Source organism: Solenopsis invicta, chromosome 3 (genome assembly GCF_016802725.1).
Source record: "Solenopsis invicta isolate M01_SB chromosome 3, UNIL_Sinv_3.0, whole genome shotgun sequence".
In the NCBI taxonomy this organism is placed as follows: Eukaryota; Metazoa; Arthropoda; class Insecta; order Hymenoptera; family Formicidae; genus Solenopsis; species Solenopsis invicta.
In genome coordinates this window covers 5,398,384-5,420,107 of record NC_052666.1, presented here as the reverse complement: position 1 = coordinate 5,420,107, position 21,724 = coordinate 5,398,384, and the positions used below count along the sequence as shown (strand labels likewise).

General features: G+C 38.0%; 3 protein-coding genes across 3 annotated transcripts; 2 read left to right on the top strand and 1 right to left on the bottom strand.

Moving 5' to 3' along the window:
- The first annotated feature begins 11,302 nt into the window (after nt 1–11,302).
- Nucleotides 11,303–12,406, top strand: LOC105193065. Its single transcript, XM_011157390.1, has one exon. The coding sequence runs from the start codon at nt 11,303–11,305 to the stop codon at nt 12,404–12,406; it is 1,104 nt and encodes a 367-aa protein (XP_011155692.1).
- A 2,753-nt stretch (nt 12,407–15,159) lies between these two features.
- LOC120357291 lies at nt 15,160–18,670 on the bottom strand. Its single transcript, XM_039447451.1, has 3 exons — nt 18,182–18,670; nt 15,348–18,025; nt 15,160–15,260 (listed from the first exon to the last, which is right to left on the bottom strand). Exons 2-3 carry the CDS (start codon nt 16,969–16,971, stop codon nt 15,160–15,162), a joined length of 1,725 nt encoding a protein of 574 aa, XP_039303385.1. The 5' UTR covers nt 16,972–18,025; nt 18,182–18,670.
- Nucleotides 18,671–19,225: 555 nt separating this feature from the next.
- On the top strand, nt 19,226–19,912 carry LOC105204363. The gene has a single exon (XM_011173414.1). The coding sequence runs from the start codon at nt 19,226–19,228 to the stop codon at nt 19,910–19,912; it is 687 nt and encodes a 228-aa protein (XP_011171716.1).
- Nucleotides 19,913–21,724: the final 1,812 nt, after the last annotated feature.

The following is a 21,724-nucleotide window of genomic DNA, read 5'->3' as shown; positions in this document are numbered from 1 at the left end:
ACGTGTTCGTGGAACAGAAAAGTTGTGCGCGAAAAAATGGAGTGGTCAAATGAAACAACTCTGCAATTAATAGAGGAACACGAAAAATTACCCATATTATGGAATGTGAAACATCAATTTTATTTTAATCGCAATAAATTCAAAATCTTTAGATGACATCCGAACAAAGTTGTAAAATTGCCCGTTGTTTTCTTAAAATTTTAAGTCAGCTAGTAGATTATTAGCAGATTATGTTTGCGCAAAGTACGTATTATAATGTACGCTGCAGCTGCTATGGTGATATCTCTTGACGACATTTTGCTACTTATTCTGACGAACGACTGGAGCACAGTTTTGCGCGCACAAACAAATATCGTGGACATCGAAAAAAGTTTCCACGTACGAGCATTCGTGCGCACAAACTGTTTGTGCGCGTAAAAATGCTCAAGTCAGTACGCGCCTTTAGATTGGACAAGAATTATATTTTATATAATACACATATTTTATATTGCGTTCAAATTTTTATAAACAAAATTTCTTTAAAAGCATATTATTTTTGTTTTGGTATGTGTTTCAAAACTTTTTAATGTTTATTATAAAGCAGTTTAACATTAAAATATTTTAATGCATAAAGATGCAAAATATTTCGACAAAATATATCTCATCTTATATCACTTATACTACTTGTATTCCAAAATTCATCAGATATTCTTAACGAGATTACTTAACGATGGCAACTTTTTGGATTTTCTATGAATATTTGTTGAAACTAATTTCAGATAGTAGCTATAACATAGATAAGGTAAAGATATTATTAAATGGTATATTCGTAAACTTAAACCAAACACTTTCGATAAAATTATTGTTATATTTTTATAATAATAATTCAAAAATTAATGTATATTATGTTAATGAAGCATTATCTTTAAGTTAAAAAAAATTAAAAGTCTATCATTTATAATAAAAAAGTTATGTAATTTTTTTCGACAACATGCATCCTGACCCCACTGTGCGTCGTGACTGCTTAATTGTTTATAATTAATTTTTATTTTTTTAATGAAAAATGAGTGCCGTCCCCGGGAAGAGCACCTTGCAATTATCTTGTACTCTACTTAGAGAGTATCTGTGATTTTTTTCAAGTCTCTGTGCGTATGCGTACGTCGTGACTGCTTAATTGTTCATAATTAACTTTTATTTTTTTAATGAAAAATGAGTACCGTCCCGGGAAAAGCACCTTGCTACTGTCTTGTACTCTACTTAGAGAGTATCTGTGATTTTTTTCAAGTCCCTGTGCGTATGCGTACGTCGTGGCTGCTAAGTTGTTTATAACTAATTTTTATTTTTTTAATGAAAAATGAGTGCCGTCCCCGAGAAGAGCACCTTGCCATTGTCTTGTACTCTATTTAGAGAGTATCTATAATTTTTTTCAAGTCCCTGTGCGTATGCGTACGTCGTGGCTGCTAAGTTGTTTATAATTAATTTTTATTTTTTTAATGAAAAATGAGTGCCGTCCCCGGGAAGAGCACCTTGCCATTGTCTTGTACTCAACATAGAGAGTATCTGTGATTTTTTTCAAGTCCCTGTGCGTATGCGTACGTTGTGACTGTTTAATTGTTTATAATTAATTTTTATTTTTTTAATGAAAAATGAGTGCCGTCCCCGGGAAGAGCACCTTGCCATTGTCTTGTACTCTACTTAGAGAGTATCTGTGATTTGTTTCAAGTCCCTGTGCGTATGCGTACGTTGTGGCTGCTAAGTTGTTTATAATTAACTTTTATTTTTTTAATGAAAAATGAGTGCCGTCCGCGGGAAGAGCATCTTGCCATTGTATTGTACTCTACTTACAGAGTATCTGTGATTTTTTTCAAGTCCCTGTGCATATGCGTACGTCGTGACTGCTTAATGGTTTATAATTAATTTTTATTTTTTTAATGAAAAATGAGTGCCGTCCCCGGGAAGAGCACCTTGCAATTGTCTTGTACTCTACTTAGAGAGTATCTGTGATTTTTTTCGAGTCTCTGTGCGTATGCGTACGTCGTGACTGCTTAATTGTTTATAATTAATTTTTATTTTTTTAATGAAAAATGAGTATCGTCCCCGGAAAGAGCACATTGCCACTGTTTTGTACTCTCCTTGGAGAGTGTCTCTGCTTTTTTTCATGTCTCTATGCGTGTGCGTATGACTTAGCTGCTAAATTTTTTATAAGTAATTTTTATTTTTTTAATGATAAATGAGTGCCGTCCCCGGGAAGAGCACCTTGCCACTGTTTTGTTCTCTCCTTGGAGAGTGTCTCTGATTTTTTACATGTCTCTATGCGTATGCGTATGACTTAGCTGCTGAGTTGTTTATAATTAGTTTTTATTTTTTTAATGAAAAATGTGTACCGTCCCCGGGAAGAGCACCTTGCCATTGTCTTGTACTCAACTTAGAGAGTATCTGTGATTTTTTTCAAGTCCCTGTGCGTATGCGTACGTCGTGGCTGCTAAGTTGTTTATAACTAATTTTTATTTTTTTAATGAAAAATGAGTGCCGTCCCCGGGAACAGCACCTTGCCATTGTCTTGTACTCTACTTAGAGAGTATCTGTAATTTTTTTCAAATCCATGTGCGTATGCGTACGTCGTGGCTGCTAAGTTGTTTATAATTAATTTTTCTTTTTTTTAATGAAAAATGAGTGCCGTCCCCGGGAAGAGCACCTTGCCACTGTTTTGTCCTCTCCTTGGAGAGTGTCTCTGATTTTTTTCATGTCTCTATGCGTATGCGTATGACTTAGCTGCTGAGTTGTTTATGTTGGCAAAGTGTTCGACGCTAATGTTCACCTATAAGGATGGTCAGTGGAAGTATAAAAGAAAATCTTGATGCAGCTCACGTTTTACAGCTCATGTATTTCAGTATGACACAGACAGAGAGAGAGCGCGAAAGTACACATAATGTCGAGTTCAGTCGACTACCGCATACGATCGATATTATCCTAGTCTGTTCGATAATTGTTGTGTGTATCAATATCCATCAAATCCCCCACTATGATCACTCTGCAATTATCGCTGTAATCCTAATCTTTCGATATGCTTATTTATTATAATGTGGGATAAGTGCTTCGTTAAAATGTCCGCTACATTATCCCCTGATGAAATATGTTTTAATTCAATCAAGCCCTTTTCATGTGATTCTCTAGTTATGTGATAGGCTATATCAATATGTTTTGTACGCGATCTTTCTATCTTATTTCTTGTGAAATCAATAGCTGATTTGTTATCGCATCTAATCACATATGGACTACTAGGCACGTTAAGTTTAGTTTTCTGCCCTAACTCATTAAACATCATATTCAGCCATAAGGCTTCTTTTACAGCTACTTCTAAAGCAATGTACTCAGCTTCCATAGTTGATGTTGAAATTGACTTTTGCTTGTTACATTTCCATGTTACCGGATTTCCATTCAAAAGTACTATCATGCCACTATATGAATGTCTATCATCTACATCTGATGCCCAATCTGCATCACTAAAGATTTCTATATCATTTACACCGCCACTGTACACTAGGCTAATATCTTTCGTTGCAGCCAAATATCTTAATACTCTTTTAGCTTGTAACCAGTGCGCTCTACCAGGATTTGAGCTAAATTGTGACAATTTTGTTATTGCAAATAATATATCTGGTCGCGTTCCCAACGCTATATACATTAGTGAATCGATTAATTGCTTATATGGTACGTCTTTCATTTCGTCCTTTTCAACATCATTATGTGGGCTGTCACATTTTGATAGTTTCAATCCTACATCAATTGGCGTTTTACTCGCTTTACAGTCATCCATTCCATACTCGTTTAGTAATTTATTTATGTATAACGCTTGCGATAACTTTGCTTTGTTTTCATCATATTCAATAGTCAATCCTAATAAGTACGACGCTTTACCTAGGTCTCTAATTTCGTACTTTGACATCAATAATGACTTAACTTCGTTTACGTTATCAATTGATTGCGCGAACAGTATAATATCATCTACGTATAATGTAAGAATAAGATTGTCGCCATAAGTATAAACGCAATTGTTTGCTTTTGATCTTTCAAATCCGTTTTTGGTTAAGAATTCATCAATCGCATTATTCCAAACATGTCCTGACTGCTTTAAACCGTATATTGGCCTTAAAAGTTTCGCTATCTTTGTATCATAGTCTTTATGTCCTGGTGGCAATCTCATATATATTTTCTCTTTAATCTTACCGTAAAGATATGCGCATTTTACATCTAGATTATATATTATCCAATTGTGCGATATTGACATACCTATTAATAATCTAATTAAAGAAATATTCACAACGGGTGCATAGGATTCTGAATAGTCTATATCTTTCTTTTGAGAAAATCCTTTCGCAACTATCCTAGCTCTGTATCTTACTATTTTTCCTGTTGAGTCAGTCTTAACTTTGTATACCCATTTGCTTCCTACACAACTAACATTTTCTGGCTAGTCTAGTATCTCCCATGTATTTCTATCGTCTAAGTCTTTTAACTCCTCATTCATCGCTGATTTCCATTCTTCTGATTGTGGTGATATCACCGCTTTCTCATACGTAGTAGGCTCAATTATTTCAGTTACGTTTAATTCTATATTTTTAGGTTTACCCGCACGACCCCACGGATTTCTAATTACTTTCTTTGGTCTACCTACGCTACGTTTTTCTTCACTAGAACCTGCTTTATCATTTGTATTTTCTTCGCGTGTTTCTTTAATGTCTATTTCGCTATCTTCATCTACAGCATCAGTGCTCTTTATCTCATCTGTATCATCGATATAAACTGGAGTTTCAAGTGTTTTCTTATTATATATATAATCGTATCCGCAAACATCTTCAACGAATTCTACATGTTTTGTTTGTATTATATCATTCTTAACTGCGTCCCATAATCTATATCCTTTTGTTTGACTCGAATATCCTACCAATATGCACTCTTTTCCCCTAGACTCGAGTTTATTTCTACCTTGTTTAACAACGAACGCATAAGCTAAACAACCATATACCTTTAAATGTTTCACGCTTGGTTTATTACCTGTCCAAATTCTTTCCGGAATGTCATCAATAGATGAATGTATTACTCTATTTTTAATGTAACACGCAGTCACTATTGCCTCAGCCCAAAATCTTTCTGGTAATTCAGCATTTTTAAGCATTGCTCGTACTAAATCTAATAGCGTCCTATTAATACGTTCTGCGATTCCGTTCATCTGTGGTGTGTCTACATTTGTCCGTTCATGTTTTATACCCATTTCATCGAACATTCGCTTAAGAGTTTTATTGCAATATTCTAATCCATTATCGCTTCTAAATCTTTTTATCTTTCTATCTGTTTCTCTTTCTACCCTGGCTATGTATTTTCGGACATATTCTGCTACCTCATCTTTACTCTGTAAGCAATAAACTGTTACTTTTCTAGAATAATCGTCAGTGAATGTTAAGAAATATTTTGATCCACCCATTGATTTTATTGGCATAGGGCCACATAGCTCTGAATGTACGAGCTCTAATACATTTTTCTACCTCCTAACGCTTTACAGGGTGTTTTCGTTGTTTTACTGACACTACAACTACTACAATGTGTGTCAACTATGTTTACGTTATCTAATCCTCTAACTAAGTCTTTTCTTGAATAGTTTTCATATTGACATGACAAAACCTGTGATGCCATTTATCACTTTCAGTTAATTTGTTAGTATACATAGTAAGCATTTCTGTTTGATTTAAATTATTTTTACCTTTCAATACTTTTGCTTTAACAATATATAGGCCGTCTCTACATAAAGCTTCCCCCACTATTGTTCTATTCTCTTTATCCTGAATCTTTAATTTTCCATTATCTATTATGAGTCTTTTGCGTTTCTTTTCTATCTGTGAGGCTGACAATAAATTGCGTCTTATATTGGGAACATGATATACATTAATTAACGTAAAACAGAACTTTCTATTACCAACATATGTTTGTATTTTTATATTGCCTACACCTACTGCCTTTAGACTATTATTCGATTTACTATCTGCTGAATAAATTATTTCATTAGCTATCGGTTTATATTTATCGAACCATTCTCTATGTTTACATACGTGATGAGTCGCTCCGCTATCTATTAACCACGAGTCATCTAACTGAGCGTTATTTAATTCTAGCAGTAGTGCATTGTTGTTTTTATGCGTATTAGGTGTAGCGTACCTTTTGTTCCGTTTAAAATTACCCGATTTCGAATTACAGTCGTTCGCTAAATGACCTATCTTGTTATATTTATAGCATCTTCTTCTTTCTTCTTTGCTGTGCTCTTTTGTCTGATGATACGCCTCCTTTGGTTTCTCTTCTGTATGTTCTCCTTCCTTCATGGCACGACGCTCGTACTCGTTCATAAGAATCTCCTTAATCTCGGTTGACTTGAATTTTTCATCTTCCAGGTTTGCTAGCGTCATTACTATTCCATCGTATGCATCCGGAAGTCCTGATAGCATAGCATAAGCCAAATCGTCGTCTCGAAGTTCATATCCAACTTCCTTTAGGCTGTCACTGCATGTCTTTAACCTGGCCATGTATGAATTCATCGTTTCGTTAGGTTCCAACTTTATGGATAACATCTGCTTCTTTAACTGTAAAATTCTCGCCCGTGACTTTGGCTCGAAAATCCTTTGTAATGATTCCCAGATGCCTTCTTACAATCTATGATGTGCGTTTGATGTTCTGGTCCAACGCCGAGAGCAATTGTTGCTAAAGCTTTATTCTCTTTAACCTTAAAGCGTTCTTCTTCCTCTGGCGTGTGTTCTGCCGGCAGTGTAGCTTCGCCGGTAATATGCTGCCACAACTCTCTTTGTATCAATGTCATCTTCATATTGAACTTCCATGACCGATAATTTGCACCATTCAACTTATCAATGCGATCTACGAATTGCAAAGATGACAAGGCCATTCTACGTGTATGTCTATCTTTCTTACTGGAATACGCCTCGTTAACCTCTCAAGGTGCTGTTCTAAGTTATGTGTCGTTTTTCGCTCGACGAACTGAACATTTACTCGTTCGAGGCAGTCTACTTATTACTTGCCTGGGCCCATAACCTTGTTGGCAAAGTGTTCGACGGTAATGTTTACCTATAAGGATGGTCAGTGGAAGTATAAAAGAAAATCTTGATGCAGCTCACGTTTTACAGCTCATGTATTTCAGTATAGCACAGACAGAGAGAGAGCGCGAAAATACACATAATGTCGAGTTCAGTCGACTACCGCATACGATCGATATTATCCTAGTCTGTTCGATAATTGTTGTATGTATCAATATCCATCAGTTTATAATTAGTTTTTATTTTTTTAATGAAAAATGAGTACCGTCCCCGGGAAGAGCACCTTGCCATTGTCTTGTACTCAACTTAGAGAGTATCTGTGATTTTTTTCAAGTCCCTGTGCGTATGCGTACGTCGTGACTGCTTAATTGTTTATAATTAATTTTTACTTTTTTCATGAAAATTGAATACCGTCCCCGGGAAAAGCACCTTGCTATTGTCTTGTACTCTACTTAGAGAGTACCTGTGATTTTTTTCAAGACCCTGTGCGTATGCGTACGTCGTGGCTGCTAAGTTGTTTATAACTAATTTTTATTTTTTTAATGAAAAATGAGTGCCGTCCCCGGGAAGAGCACCTTGCCATTGTCTTGTACTCTACTTAGAGAGTATCTGTAATTTTTTTCAAGTCCATGTGCGTATGCGTACGTCGTGGCTGCTAAGTTGTTTATAATTAATTTTTTTTTTTATGAAAAATGAGTGCCGTCCCCGGGAAGAGCACTTTGCCACTGTTTTGTGCTCTCCTTGGAGAGGGTCTCTAATTTTTTTCATGTCTCTATGCGTATGCGTATGACTTAGCTGCTGAGTTGTTTATAATTAATTTTTATTTTCTTAATGAAAAATGAGTGCCGTCCCCGAGAAGAGCACCTTGCCATTGTCTTGTACTCTACTTAGAGAGTATCTGTGATTTTTTTCATGTCTCTATGCGTGTGCGTATGACTTAGCTGCTAAAATTTTATAAATAATTTTTATTTTTTTAATGAAAAATGAGTGCCGTCCCCGGGAAGAGCACCTTGCCACTGTTTTGTCCTCTCCTTGGAGAGTGTCTCTGATTTTTTTCATGTCTCTATGCGTATGCGTACGTCGTGGCTGCTAAGTTGTTTATAACTAATTTTTATTTTTTTAATGAAAAATGAGTGCCGTCCCCTGGAAGAGCGCCTTGCCACTGTTTTGTCCTCTCCTTGGAGAGTGTCTCTGATTTTTTTCATGTCTCTATGCGTGTGCGTATGACTTAGCTGCTAAAATTTTATAAATAATTTTTATTTTTTTAATGAAAAATGAGTGCCGTCCCCGGGAAGAGCACCTTGCCACTGTTTTGTCCTCTCCTTGGAGAGTGTCTCTGATTTTTTTCATGTCTCTATGCGTATGCGTATGACTTAGCTGCTGAGTTGTTTATAATTAGTTTTTATTTTTTTAATGAAAAATGAGTACCGTCCCCGGGAAGAGCACCTTGCCATTGTCTTGTACTCAACTTAGAGAGTATCTGTGATTTTTTTCAAGTCCCTGTGCGTATGCGTACGTCGTGACTGCTTAATTGTTTATAATTAATTTTTATTTTTTTAATGAAAATTGAATGCCGTCCCTGGGAAAAGCACCTTGCTATTGTCATGTACTCTACTTAGAGAGTATCTGTGATTTTTTTCAAGTCCCTGTGCGTATGCGTACGTCGTGGCTGCTAAGTTGTTTATAACTAATTTTTATTTTTTTAATGAAAAATGAGTGCCGTCCCCTGGAAGAGCGCCTTGCCACTGTTTTGTCCTCTCCTTGGAGAGTGTCTCTGATTTTTTTCATGTCTCTATGCGTATGCGTATGACTTAGCTGCTGAGTTGTTTATAATTAGTTTTTATTTTTTTAATGAAAAATGAGTACCGTCCCCGGGAAGAGCACCTTGCCATTATCTTGTACTCAACTTAGAGGGTATCTGTGATTTTTTTCAAGTCCCTGTGCGTATGCGTACGTCGTGACTGCTTAATTGTTTATAATTAATTTTTATTTTTTTAATGAAAATTGAATGCCGTCCCTGGGAAAAGCACCTTGCCATTGTCTTGTACTCTACTTAGAGAGTATCTGTGATTTTTTCAAGTCCCTGTGCGTATGCCTACGTCGTGGCTGCTAAGTTGTTTATAACTAATTTTTATTTTTTTAATGAAAAATGAGTGCCGTCCCCGGGAAGAGCACCTTGTCACTGTTTTGTCCTCTCCTTGGAGAGTGTCTCTGATTTTTTTCATGTCTCTATGCGTATGCGTATGACTTAGCTGCTGAGTTGTTTATAATTAGTTTTTATTTTTTTAATGAAAAATGAGTACCGTCCCCGGGAAGAGCACCTTGCCATTATCTTGTACTCAACTTAGAGGGTATCTGTGATTTTTTTCAAGTCCCTGTGCGTATGCGTACGTCGTGACTGCTTAATTGTTTATAATTAATTTTAATTTTTTTAATGAAAATTGAATGCCGTCCCTGGGAAAAGCACCTTGCTATTGTCTTGTACTCTACTTAGAGAGTATCTGTGATTTTTTTCAAGTCCCTGTGCGTATGCCTACGTCGTGGCTGCTAAGTTGTTTATAACTAATTTTTATTTTTTTAATGAAAAATGAGTGCCGTCCCCGGGAAGAGCACCTTGTCACTGTTTTGTCCTCTCCTTGGAGAGTGTCTCTGATTTTTTTCATGTCTCTATGCGTATGCGTATGACTTAGCTGCTGAGTTGTTTATAATTAGTTTTTATTTTTTTAATGAAAAATGAGTACCGTCCCCGGGAAGAGCACCTTGCCATTATCTTGTACTCAACTTAGAGGGTATCTGTGATTTTTTTCAAGTCCCTGTGCGTATGCGTACGTCGTGACTGCTTATTTGTTTATAATTAATTTTTATTTTTTTAATGAAAATTGAATACCGTCCCTGGATAAAGCACCTTGCTATTGTCTTGTACTCTACTTAGAGAGTATCTGTGATTTTTTTCAAGTCCCTGTGCCTATGCGTACATCGTGGCTGCTAAGTTGTTTATATCTAATTTTTATTTTTTTAATGAAAAATGAGTGCCGTCCCCGGGAAGAGCACCTTGCCATTGTCTTGTACTCTACTTAGAGAGTATCTGTAATTTTTTTTCAAGTCCATGTGCGTATGCGTACGTCGTGGCTGCTAAGTTGTTTATAATTAATTTTTATTTTTTTAATGAAAAATGAGTGCCGTCCCCGGGAAGAGCACCTTGCCACTGTTTTGTGCTCTCCTTGGAGAGTGTCTCTGATTTTTTTCATGTCTCTATGCGTGTAACGAAGCGATCACAAGCATATAGGCGCATGCGCGTGGAAGTGTGCGTGTGGTTCGGGGAGCGGGCGATGGATGGGCGATGCGGTGTAAATTAAAACAAAGGGAAGTCGCAGTTGTCACCAGGGGTCTCAAGCCCCCGAATTTTCCTGTTGCTATGCAGCATTCTTTTGATAAAAAAATTGGAATTCAATTACGATATCGCTCGTCTTGATGCCGCCTCTCGCATTCATTACGTTGTCGATCACGGGCCAAAGTACACGCTTCCGCACGTACGAAAATCGTGAATTATAATTTGATACGAAAGTATTTACTGTTTCTTTTCTCTAACGACGAGGATTAAGTAAAGAGTTGAGATACGAGTGGCTGCTTCAGAGTGTGCCAAGACGAAAGGTCAAATTCAGTTATTAATAATAAGCGCGTGTATCTTATACGATTATATTTGTGACTATAAAAAATAAATTCAGTGAAACGAAACTAAGTGAGGAAAAATTAAGTTTATTCCTGCTGAGACATTTTGGTGCCTCCTGTGAGGGAATTCGCGCAAGGCGAGCCGGCAACGGCGGCCCGACACTCTTGGACGAGAAAGAATCTCCAGGACTCTGCGCGAGAACCAGCTAGCAGCGGCGGCCCGACCCGTTTAGACAAGAAGGAATCGTCAAGACCCTGCGCGAGAACCAGTCAGCAGCGGTGGCCCGGCACGTTTAGACGAGAAGGAATCGTCGGAACTCTACATGAGAATCGGCTAGCAACGGCGAAGGGGATCATCGATTCGGCAGATCACGATCATCTGTAGAGTGTAACCGATTCAAGTGGGTCGTTCATTTTTTATTTCACACACATAAATAACAATGGCCGAGAGAATTAAACTCCTTATCCATAAAAGAACATATTTAAAATCTCAGATAATTAATCTAAGTAATCTCGTTGAGCAAGGTAAGGTCAGCGGCACCGCGTTGAAATTACGTAAAATGCGTTTGACTGAACTGTACCACGCGTACGAGGAGTATAATGAAGAGCTCGCAATGCTAGATTCGAGCGACGCGTATGTTGAGGAATTCGAGAATCTTCAGGATCGTTTTTATAATCTCACGAGTAAGATCGAAGATATGTTTAATGCTACGGGTACTTCGAGCGCTAATTCCAGCGTATCGCATGATGAAACGCGAGTCAATAATGATGAAAGCGTGACAAGGAAGAGACGAATTAAATTACCTGAGGCGTCTCTTCCAACGTTCGACGGCCGTTTCGAAGGCTGGTTATCATTTAAAAACGCGTTTCAAAATATGATCAGTTCGCATTCGGATTTATCGGATGTCGACAAGCTGCATTATCTGAAATCAGCGTTAACAGGTGATGCTGCGCGTAAAATAAATATATTCACGGTAGATAAAATTAATTACGATAAGGCATGGGACTTGCTTGAGCGTTCCTACGAAGTGAGACGTATTTTGATAGATCGACATATTTCCTCAATCCTGAATTTACCCCCTCAGGAGAGAGAGACCACGAGCGGTTTTTCGAAGCTCGCGCAGCAGCACGTCGCGGCTTTAAACGCGTTAGGCATTTCCATCACGCCCGAAGTAGTTGTGCACGTTTTAAGAAGCAAGCTACCAAAAGCGACATTGGAAAAGTGGGAAGCGACTCTCGAAATGAATGAATGTCCGGGACTTGACCAAATGTACGATTTTTTATACAAAACTGCGGTATGTGCATCTATGCGTGAGAGGACACTGGAATTAGAGAAATGCAAGGGCGAACCTCCCGCGAAAAAGAAGCGTTTTCAACCAGAAAACAAGGCTTTCGTGTCAAATATTGGTCGCAAGGAAAACAATTGCATCGTGTGTAAATCGAAGCGGCATCCGCTGTATCTATGCGACAAATTTAAACAATTGCCGATACCCAAGCATATTGAAACAGTGAAGGGCGCGAAGCCTTGCCAAAATTGCATGCGTTCTCATCGCGATCGCCCTTACAAATTTTCAAGCTGTTCGATTTGCCAGAAGCGTCACAATACGCTTCTTCATATTGAGGGATACGCAGGCAAGTCTAATTTGAAAAACGATGTCGATTAGTCCGCATGACTAACCGATTCGGCTATGAATAAGGCGATAAGCCTCGCATCGATATCACACGAGATGGCACCGCAATTGTTAACGAGCGCGATGGTGTACATCCACGGCGAGAGATGCAAACTCATTAGGGTCCGTGCCTTATTGGATACCTGCGCGACGGCTAATTTTATAACGGAGCGCGTTACTCGACGTTTAAGTGTGCCGGTGAAGGCATATTCGGCGCCGATTGGCGCAATTAACGCGATGAACACGATTTCGAAAGGCGTGGTGCGCATTACGATACAGTCGAGTCACGATGGATTTCGTAAGGATCTCACGTGCTTAACTATTCCGACCATCACGGATTTGATACCTTCCGAAATATTTCCTCGAGGTTCTGTAGACATACCTGCAAACATTAAATTAGCGGATCCCGATTTTCACTTGCCCCGTCCTGTCGATCTTTTAATTGGCACCGGGTCTACGTTGTCATTATTCTCAATAGGGCAGATTAATTTATCGCGAGCAGGGCATGATTTATTTCTGCAAAAAACTCGTTTAGGTTGGGTGATCGCTGGAGAAACGGCGACGCAAGTGCGATCAAAGACAGGGATGTGTGGTATGACGAATTTGGAGACACAAATAAATAAATTTTGGGCGCTTGAAGAAATTACGGCAGACAAGTCGGACGCGAAAATAGAAAGCGAATTAAATTACCTTTCCGTGGTTGAGGATTCTTCTGATGAGGAATACTATTTGCCTCACCACGCAGTAATCAAGGATTCAAGTAGCACCACCAAAGTGCGAATCGTGTTCGACGCGTCCGCCAAATCAAACACTGGCGTGTCCTTAAACGATATACTGATGGTAGGTCCTTTAATACAGGACAAATTGTTTGCTCATTTAATAAGATTTCGCGCATATAAATACGTCATTACCGCGGACATTGAAAAAATGTACTTACAAATAGCATTGCACAAAGATGATCGGCGCTACCAACGATTGTTATGGCGACGAGACGGCAAAATTGAGACATTGCAATTTAACACTCTTACGTTCGGCATTTCGTCTTCATCGTTTCTTGCGATTCGAACATTACATAAATTAGCGGACGATGAACGTGAAACGTATCCCAAGGCGGCAAAAATCATTAAGACCCATCTGTACGTTGACGACCTTTTAACCGGAGCCAATAGCATTGAGGAAGTCCGAGCAATTAGGGAAGAAACAATCGCGCTGCTCGCTCGAGGCGGCTTTACGATCAGGCAATGGCCGTCCAACGACGAGCGTTGCGTGAACGATCTCGCGGTCAGTGCACTTCACACAAAGTTTACATTCGGTGAGGATCGCTCTTTAAGAACGTTGGGCGTGATGTGGTGCGCGCGAGGCGACGAATTGTGTTACTCCACACAACCAATTAAAATCACGAAAAAATTGACGAAACGGAATATACTATCGGAAATAGCAAAAATTTTTGACCCATTAGGCTTGTTGGGTCCCGTTGTATTATACGCTAAAAAATTGATGTAGGACGTTTGGAAATATAAATTAAATTGGGACGAGTCCGTGCCGCAAAGCATACACACCGAATGATCGAATTTTGTCGGGCAATTAGGGACAATGGATCGGATGTAGGTCGATCGCAAGTTGTTGGTAGAAGATTGCCGTGACATACAAATTCACGATTTTTGCGCCGCATACGGCGCGTGCTTGTACGTGCGTTTGACCAATAGCTGGGACGACGCAATCGTTAAATTGTTGTGCGCTAAATCACGCGTTGCACCGCTAAAGACCACCACTATACCTCGCCTTGAACTATACCTCGCCTTGAATTTTGCGGCGCGTTATTACTGGCCCGATTGTATCGTGAAGCGAGTGCCGCATTAAATTTTACGCCTTCTAAGACATTTTTCTGGTGCGATTCGACTGTCGTTTTACACTGGCTAAACACGGCGCCACATTTACTTAACTCATTCGTGGCAAATCGCGTCACGGAGGTCCAAAGGCTTACGGACCCTAAACAATGGCGACATGTCAAGTCGGAGCACAACCCCGCTGATGCGTTATCACGGGGTCAATTGCCGTATACGTTCATGAAAAATCGAACTTGGTTCTCCGGACCGGCATGGCTGCAGGAAGGTGAAAGCGATTGGCCTAGCGAATCTTTACGAATGAGCGAAACGCTCGAATTGAAGAGAAATGTTTGCTTGGTAGTTGAGCAGCGCGATTCTGAGATACTCGAGAGATACCCTTCGTACTCGAAGCTACTCAGAGTGGTCGCGTATTGTCTGAGATTTTTACTTAACAATAAGCACACCGGTCCATTATCAGGGTTGCCACAAATTTTTCATCCTAAAATTCCCTGACTTTTCCCTGATTTCCAGACAAAATTTTATGATTTTCCCTGACTTTCAATAATACATATTTTTTTGTTTTTATCAAAACTAAATTCTATTATTAATCGTTTATTGAAACCCCAATCTGCTATTATAAAGGTTCACATATTTGAAAGAAGTCACAAAAATATAAAATTATCATTTATTTTATTCGCTTGTTCATAAGTGACAGAGAACTTTTTTATAACAAGACTATCTTATAATACAAAAGAACAGACAACTTAAAATTTTTGATGTTCTTGGTAAAGCATTTTTAATCACAACAAGTTCACGTTAGCTTTTTAACATAAAAACTAAAATTTTAAATCTTTACAAAAACTTCAATACTACGTTGTAATGTACATTACAAGTTAATATAAAAAATATTGCACAAGACTTTTACTCAAATGTCTTTGATCCTAATAACGCTATTTCATCATCGAGAGCACTTAGCTCATTAGTTGTATCTGTTAAAAGTTTTACCTTCTTAGCCTTCAATTCTGAAATTTTTGTAAACAAAGATCTTTTTTCAGCAATTTTTGCATTTTCTTGTTCTTTCTCAGAGCGCTGCTTTTCCAATGCTTTACCATACATATCCCTCGCATTTCGGTAAGATAAAATCATCTTTTTATCTATTGTAAGTTTGGTGAGACCACCAGCAGCTTTAAGACCATCATAAACTTGTCTCTGAGATATTAGAGATCTAGGTAGTTGATTTTCAACAATGCATTCCTTGTTTATTGAAAAACCTCTTCCCACAAATGCTTGACCATGACTCAGAATAAAGATCTTTTTCAAAAAGACATACAAATTCTGGAAATTATCTCGACCCTGAAGCAAGTTTCTCCAAAAATGATCAATTCTATTATTTTCCCTAACAAACTGCTTGCATAAATCAATTACTTCTTTATTATTGCAAAGAACGTTAAATTCTTTCTCAATTTTATCACAAATCTGACTAGTAATCCAGTTTCTTGCGGAAAACAATTCTAGAGCATTAGAAAGCCTATTCTTACTGATACTTAAATTACTAGAAATTAACATAGGATCACAAAAACAAATTGTTTTACAGATACTATATTGCAAAGGAGACTTTTTCAACAAATGTATGCACATTTTGACTAAAAATTCTCTGCATTCAGTCTTGAATAACATCATCTCCTTATCACTTATTTTCAGTTTTTTTAATTCAGCTCTGACTGCATGACCTAATTTCAAATTTTTTGATGGAATTAAGTTACTTTCTGTTCTTAAATCAATATTATAAATTGCCTTTTGTTTATCTAAAACTTCCTCTTTGACAATAAGAGACATCAAATCATGTAGTATAACGTATAGGTCATTATATAAAAATGGTGACATAGGAGCTTCACATTGATATTCTTTCAGGAAAGGAGTGACTTGGTGAGCAACATAACCAAAAAAAGAAAGTTTAGCAGTTAACAGTTTGTCCTCAAGACATGATTTCATAGTTCCAAAGCTCTTAGATGTAATTTTAATTTTTTCTTCTTTAACTCCATTAATAAAATTCTTTAGATTGGGAATTATTTTAATTGTTGTTTCAATTATTTTCTCATTCTCTAACCAGCGAACAGAACAAAACTTTGCAGGGAGAGGTAATGGTTGTGACTTATTAAACCTCAGATAGTCACTCCTCCTAGAAGGAATATCCTTGAAAACATAATATGCTGATCTGAGAAAGGCAATCACATTCCAGCCAGTAGACTTAGCTGCCTCCTTGTAACTGTTATTGACAATGTGTAATCCACAGGAACCCATATTAATAAAAATTGGACTGTTTTCACCGTAGGTAGATCGAATATCACATTCAAGTTCTTTCAAAAAGGCCCAATTTACATTGGGGCCGTCCATGGATACTTGTAACAAATTTTGTAAATTCAAATCTTTTAGTTCTTCTTTAAAAGCTCTTAATAAATTTTTAGCACGAGCGTGGCCAAAAAAAGCAGAAGAAAAATAGTGTGTTTCTACTTGATTACTATTATTATTCCAGAATCTCAAAGCAATATCCATTTGTTGAGTTTGTGTCATTTTATTTAAGCTTTCATCAAAAGAAACTACAAATGGACCACAGTTACAAACAGCGTCAAGAACTTTTCTATTAAAATAGGGCGCCAGACCAAAAACTATCCCATATGATAGCTTTGTACGAGCTAGACACAAGGAGGATGCTATTCTACTATCTGGGAACATAAGTGGAAACAGAGAGGATTGTTTTCCTGCCGATGAAATAGATGCATGATTTTCGACAGTTTGGAGACACCACAAAATTTCAGCTCTAGTAACATCATCTTTAAAGAAATATTTGTCAATGCAACTATTAGCAAGAGAAGTCGTTTCTAAGTGCGAGGCAGTGCCAGCAAGACCCGATATGAATTGCGTCTCTGAATGAGTTGGAACAGACTGTTCATTCGTTTTTTGCTTCAAAACCGAGTTATCAGTATCTACATGTAATGTAGAAGAACAAAAATCCTGAAAAGCAAAAAAATAACATTCTCGTCATATAACAATGTAACAAACACATCTCACTTGATTTATGCTTATTATTTTTATTAGTTTTAATGAAATATTTTTCAAGAATCAAATTGCAAAATATGGCTTTGTACATGACTTCGTAACTTCTTAATTATAAAAAAGATGCTGAAAAGGTTTCGAAGCGAAATATTGTTTCTACAAAACAAAATATTTCAAGGTTATATTCACACCATGAGTAAGAAATATATCATTTTACTTATTATAATATTTTTAAAAGCAAAAATGCAAAATTTAGTTCTTTCGGAGACTTCATAAAACATGTCAAAGTTTCATGTCAAAATATTTCTCTCATAAGACAATATACTGGAGTGCAGATATTGTATCTGCATGGCCAATGAGGTGTAAATGTATTCTTGTTGCTCCTGCCAGCTCTTAAAACCTAACTCAATACTTCAAATATCAACTAAATGACGTACAAGACACAATTTCAAAAAACTTGGACACGAAGAGGATAGGCCTACCTTCGCTGTTGTAAAGAAATGCATGTTTGCAGATTTTTTTACATCCAACATTAGCTTGTTATGTTTGGTTCCCGACTTTACGTGACTTTTTAAAGACATTATACCCATATTACTTAATTGTAGAACCTTTTTACATATAGTACAGTAAGCCTCTGTCTTCACTTTGCCTTTTTGAATCCCAATAAATTCGGGTTTCAGTGTCCACTCGTCACGAAAAACAGTTTTCTTTAATCCACTCATTATTACAATATCTGTGAATAGAAAGCAAGAAATATTACACCAAAAAGAAAATCAAACGACAAGAATAATGACGAGGCTAATGATGTCTCCATATCATTTAAAAAATCTCAGGTCAATCAAATCAGCAACATATCACATAATTTATCATCAAACGATTATCAGTTTACCTTTGATGTGAATTTCCTTTCTTCAAAACAGGAGGGACATGCTCAGAGCTCAATGGCCAAACACTATAATATACGCAATGCACTATCTTTACAACGTAAATAACAGTAGCAACATGTCCTAACACACGAAAGGCTTACCAGCGAGTAACACGCATGGTAACACGTCCAAATAAAACGAGTCAAAACAAAACATACACGCACACACAAGACAATGGTGCAAGCGTCACAAAGATTACGGCAAATTATAAAGCGAAAAATTATCGGCCGAGTCGTCTTAAAGAACGAAGGATAATGATTTTATCGACTGTCTGTGGCGCCCTGATATAAATGAAACAAGACACCGAGCTGAACAGATGTGAACGCGTATTTTAAACTTCTTTACAGCCATTTTATTTTTCCAGAAATTTTTGTTAAATCCCTGACTTTTCCCTGACTTCCCTGACCATTTTCAAATTCCATGACTTTTCCCTGACTTCCCTGACTTGTGGCAACCCTGATTATGCTCAAATGAAATAGACGGAAATACGAGTATTACGAATTGCGCAGGCCGATCGATTTCACTTCGAGATTAAGGGAATCAGGAGCGGACACCCGGCGAATAAAAGCAAAATTGCGAATCTAAGTCCATTTTTGGATGACCGCGATTAGATTCGTGTAAGAGGACGTATTCAAAAATCAAATTTGGTACTTTCGCGGAAGCATCCGATTTTGATTCCTAGCCGGCATAAATTAAGTGATTGCATTATTCGCGAAATCCACGAGGTGCATCTTCACACGGGCATTTAGACGACGCTGTATGTTTTGCGGCAGAAATATTGGATAATCGATGGGCGTAATCAAGTGCGGAGGATCGTGCGTGCATGCGTTCGATGCTTCCGGTTCGATGCCAAGACAATAGAATACAGAATGGGAAATCTTCCGACGGCTCGTGTACGTGAGGCGATACCTTTTGCCGGGATAGATTTCTGTGGCCCGTTTTACATCAAGGAAAGAAAACATCGCAATCGAACACGGATCAAAATATACGTATGCGTTTTCGTCTGCATGTCCGTAAAGGCGATGCACTTCGAAATCGTGAGTGATTTATCAACGGATGGATTTCTTGCAGCGTTGCGACGATTCGCAGCTAGACGCGAATTACCGCAACATGTATATTCTGACAACGGAACGAATTTCATTGGCGCGGATAATCAATTAAAGGAGTTATACGCTTTGATCAATTCCAACGAACATAAAGATCGTGTAAATAAATTCGCGAGCGATCATCGAATAATATGGCACTTTATACCACCGGCGGCGCCGCATTTCGGAGGATTATGGGAATCTTGCGTTAAGCTCTTTAAACATTATTTTAAGCGCATAGTAGGCAATTTGTTATTTACTCTCGAAGAGTTATATACCCTTGTCACTGAGATAGAAGGTATTCTAAACTCTCGGCCAATCACTACTATTTCCTCTGATCCGAACGACCTACTAGTGTTATCGCCAGCTCATTATTTGATCGGTAAACCTCTAACAACTCTCCCGGAGAGCGATCTGTCGTTTGTTCCAGCTAATAGGCTTTCGACGTGGCAGCACATAAGCAAGGTTCGGCAGAATTTCTGGGCGCGCTGGAGTCTTGAATATCTGAACGAGCTTCAAGTGCGCAGCAAATGGATCAAGGAAGGACCGAAAATCGATATCGCAACCATTGTCTTAATCAAAGACAAAAATACGCCATGTACCCGATGAGCAATGGGCAAGGTCATCCATATCCATCCAGGAGAAGACGGAGTGGTACGAGCAGCAACCGTACAAATTCCAGCCGGAGAGTTGAAAAGAGCAGCAAATCATCTATGTCCCCTGCCGATCGAGCAATAACGTCTATCTTCACGCGTTCAAGCGTAAGAACAATGCACTGTGAGATATCGGCAGCAACGCGATACGTTATATATTGTCAAAAACGATATCGATAGCGATACGATTATTCACTATCAAAAAATTGTAAAGACTTTTTTGCGAAGCGCACGTTAGGCTAACAGGTTAAGGCGATTGTCTTTATGCGATTCATGCGTGGCCAATGGGCTAAATAATTAAAAACATGCGATTAGCCATAAATTATGGCATGGATCGATCCATCATGCGCAAACGATCTTCCTTACAGGGGTTGATCGATTCCTCTCAACGGGGGGAGGATGTAACGAAGCGATCACAAGCATATAGGCGCATGCGAGTGGAAATGTGCGTGTGGTGAGGGGAGCGGGCGATGGATGGGCGATGCGGTGTAAATTAAAACAAAGGGAAGTCGCAGTTGTCACCAGGGGTCTCAAGCCCCCGAATTTTCCTATTACTATGCAGCATTCTTTTGATAAAAAAATTGCAATTCAATTACGATATCGCTCGTCTTGATGCCGCTTCTCGCATTCATTACGTTCTCGATCACGGGCCAGAGTACACGCTTCCGCACGTACGAAAATCGTGAATTATAATTTGATACGAAATTATTCACTCTTTCTTTTCTCTAAAGACGAGGATTAAGTAAAGAGTTGAGATACGAGTGGCTGCTTCAGAGTGTGCCAAGACGAAAGGTCAAATTCAGTTATTAATAATAAGCGCGTGTATCTTATACGATTATATTTGTGACTATAAAAAATAAATTCAGTGAAACGAAACTAAGTGAGGAAAAATTAAGTTTATTCCCGCTGAGACAATGCGTATGCGTATGATTTAGCTGCTAAATTGTTTATAAGTAATATTTATTTTTTTTTATGAAAAATGAGTGCCGTCCCCGGGAAGAGCACCTTGCCATTGTCTTGTACTCTACTTAGAGAGTATCTGTGATTTTTTTCAAGTCCCTGTGCGTATGCGTACGTCGTGACTGCTTAATTGTTTATAATTAATTTTTATTTTTTTAATGAAAAATGAGTGCCGTCCCCGGGAAGAGCACCTTGCCACTGTTTTGTACTCTCCTTGGAGAGTGTCTCTGATTTTTTTCATGCCTCTGTGCGTAGGTGCATTTTAATGTTTTTTAATTCCTGGGGCACTCAGCACCCTATTCGCCCCTGGCGATCGTCTTCTGGCTGCTAGGTCTGGCTGCCAGTTTCAGCTTCATATATCTGTGAGCTAGAATTTTTGGAAATTCCAATGTTATTAAATCATTTTAAATTAATTCATTGATTTAGTATGAATAACCAATACGTTTGTCGTCAAGAAAACTGCATTTGGGAATTTCATAATATTCATATTTTTAAATGGCATTTAGAGAAAAAACACAGGTTGCGCGTATCCAATGTCAATATTATTCCTTTCAGTAATAGGCTGCCTCAAACCAAAATTTCTAAAAATTTCAATGCAAATGCCAATAACAATAATGGGTTACAAGTTAAAATCAATGAATCATGCTAATTTGCCAATCTCATTATCAGAATAGAATCCAAAATAGAATACAAAATAGAATCTAAAATTTGTGTGGATCCTTTATTTCACAGCTTTATAACAATACTTCAATGACACGGCAGCACGTGCAGAATTTGGTTGAACCAACAGATCATCTCGTTAAAGATT

Bases quoted from the DNA above. Each gene is read 5' to 3' on its own strand.
- LOC105193065 (XM_011157390.1), top strand. From the start codon at position 11,303: ATGCGTTTGACTGAACTGTACCACGCGTACGAGGAGTATAATGAAGAG.
- LOC120357291 (XM_039447451.1), bottom strand. From the start codon at position 16,971: ATGTTCCCAGATAGTAGAATAGCATCCTCCTTGTGTCTAGCTCGTACA. The intron at 15,261-15,347 runs GTAAAGCATTGG...CAAAAATTTCAG, and splicing joins AAATGCGAGGGATATGTATG to AATTGAAGGCTAAGAAGGTA.
- LOC105204363 (XM_011173414.1), top strand. From the start codon at position 19,226: ATGTCCGTAAAGGCGATGCACTTCGAAATCGTGAGTGATTTATCAACG.